The 2,452-nt window shown below is 37.2% G+C and overlaps 1 protein-coding gene across 3 annotated transcripts in view; it reads right to left on the bottom strand.

Moving 5' to 3' along the window:
- Positions 1 to 2,452, bottom strand: part of Luc7l (LUC7 like) — a 34,475-nt gene that overhangs the window by 28,784 nt on the left and 3,239 nt on the right. For all 3 annotated transcript variants that reach the window (XM_031351158.1, XM_031351159.1, XM_031351160.1), the window contains one exon: positions 1,522 to 1,620. In XM_031351158.1, coding sequence (XP_031207018.1) covers positions 1,522 to 1,620 — 99 coding nt within the window. The remainder of the gene's footprint in view (positions 1 to 1,521; positions 1,621 to 2,452) is intronic.

Below are 2,452 nucleotides of genomic sequence, written 5' to 3'. Positions count from 1 at the left end.
AAAAAAAAAAAAAAACAACAAAAAAGGCCTTGAGCAAAACATAGTAGCTCACACCTATAACCCAAGTACGCAGGAGGCTGAGGCAAGAGAACTCATTCAAGACAAGCTAGAAAACAGTAAATTCCAACCAGCCTGAGCTAACAATGTGAGACTTTGTCTCAAAAAAAAAAAAAACAATTAATTAGGAGTCGTTAGTTAAGAGCTCCTGTTTCTCTATTCCACACACACACACACACACACACACACACACACACACACACACACACACACACACACACGGTATTAGGTAGCTTAAAACTGGCTGTCAACTCCAGTCAGGGATATTCAATGCCCTCTTCTAGCCTTCAAAGGCTTCAAGTATATACATGATACATAATATATAGGTAAATAAAACATCCATATAAATAAAAGTAAGTAAATAAGGCTGGTGAAATGGCTCAGTGGTTAAGAGCACTGACTGCTCTTCCAAAGGTCTTGAATTCAAATCCCAGCAACCACATGGAGGCTCACAACCACCCGTAATGAGATCTAATGCCCTCTTCTAGTGTGTCTGAAGTCAGCTATAGTGTACTTATATATAATAATAAATATTTTTTTAAAAAGGTAAGTAAATAAAGCTTATATAAAAAGTAAGAGGATGGAGAGACACCTTAATGGTTAAGAACACTGAATGCTCTTCCAGAGAGGACCTAGGCTCTATCTACACCTACAAGGTAGCTCACAATCATCTTAATTTCAGTCCCAAGAAACACAAACAGATTTTTGGCCTCCACTAGCACCACACAGATGGTGCAGACATACAGGCAGACAAAATGCCCATTTAAAAATAAATGAATGAATAAGTATATTGTTATTTTAATTTAATACACCCAAGAGTGAGACACACCTTAAAGTGAGAACTCAATCTATCACTTTTTGAAACCCGGTATCTTAAGATATTAGTCTCTTTGCTAAAAATTTCCAGGGGCTAGGAATATAGTTTGATTGGTAGAATGCTGTCCAACATGCATGAGGCTCTGAATTCAATTGCCATCAGCATATAAATCTTACCATGATGGCACATGGCTGTAATTTCACCACACAGTGGGAAGAGGATAAAGAGTTCAAGATCACATTTGGCTACAAAGCAAATGCTACCAGCATAGACTATACGAGTCAGACACAAAAAAGTAAAAAAGGAAATAAAATTCAATACAGTAAGTAACAGGTTGAGAACCACCTGATGTGTATTAGAACTTAAAAGTGGTTGGTTAAAAAAAAAAAGAAAAAAGTCAGGTGGTGGTGGCACATGCCTTTAATCCCAGCACTAAGGCAGAGGCAGGCAGATTTTTAAATTCAAGGCCAGCCTGGTCTACAGAGTGAGTTCCAGGACAGCCAGGACTACAGAGAAACCCTGTCTTGGGCAAAAAAAAAAAAGTACGTATCATTTTGCTTTGTAATTTACAAACATAACATTACTCTCAATAGCAACTAATATTTTACAGCACTGATAAATCAACATCCAAAAAAAAAAAGTCTTACATCTAATTCAAAAAACAGGTCTCTTTCTTTACTTGCAATTTCATAATCTGCTCGAAGGGCCAAGTCGTGGATTTTGGTACATTCTCCTAAATCCATGCGCTGTGGGGAAAAAAAAAAATTATACATTAGCACCTATCCATTTTAGAAAGCATGTAATAAATATGATTTTATTAGCATTTCAATTTCGCTGAAATAAGCAATAGAGTTTTATAGTAATAAATGAAGTAATGGACCAAGTGTAATGGAATGTGCTGGTAATCATACTCAGTATAAATAATAAATAAGTACAGTGAAAACAAACAGTGGCTCTGCAATTAATGTATTGGGTGCTCTTTCAGGACCTGGGTTAGGTGTCCTGCAGCCATATCAGAAAAGACTCAAAACCTCCTATAATTCCAATTCCAGAGGATCCGATGCATTCTTCTGGCCTCTGTGGGCACCTGCATGTACTCAGGCCTACACCTAAAATTATGTGTTTGTATGTGTATACATATATGCATACATTTATGTAAATATATTATTAATAAGGTCTAACATATATTCAACTGGAAATTAAACAATAGCCAAATTTTCAAAACAACCTGACTGCTTTATGGATTTTTGACTAGTGAAATGTTTCACAACCCAAAAACTCTACCAACATTCTATAATTTGAAGAGCAATAGACATGGTAAAGGATAATGGAATTCTATCTTAGAAACATTCATCCCCCCCCCATCTCCCACTCTATGTGTCCCATGAGAACCTCAAAATCACATCCCCTCAGAGTGGAAGGGTGGATAAAAAGACAATACCGCCGGGCACATGCCTATAATCCTAGCACTTGGGAGGGAGACAGGCGGATTTCTGAGTTCAAGGCCAGCCTGGTCTATAGTGAGTTTTCTAGGACTTTCAGGACTATACAGAGAAATCCTGTATCGAAAAACCAAAA

This window comes from Mastomys coucha, unplaced genomic scaffold, assembly GCF_008632895.1.
Source record: "Mastomys coucha isolate ucsf_1 unplaced genomic scaffold, UCSF_Mcou_1 pScaffold5, whole genome shotgun sequence".
NCBI lineage: Eukaryota > Metazoa > Chordata > Mammalia > Rodentia > Muridae > Mastomys > Mastomys coucha.
This window is presented reverse-complemented; position numbering and strand designations above follow the sequence as displayed.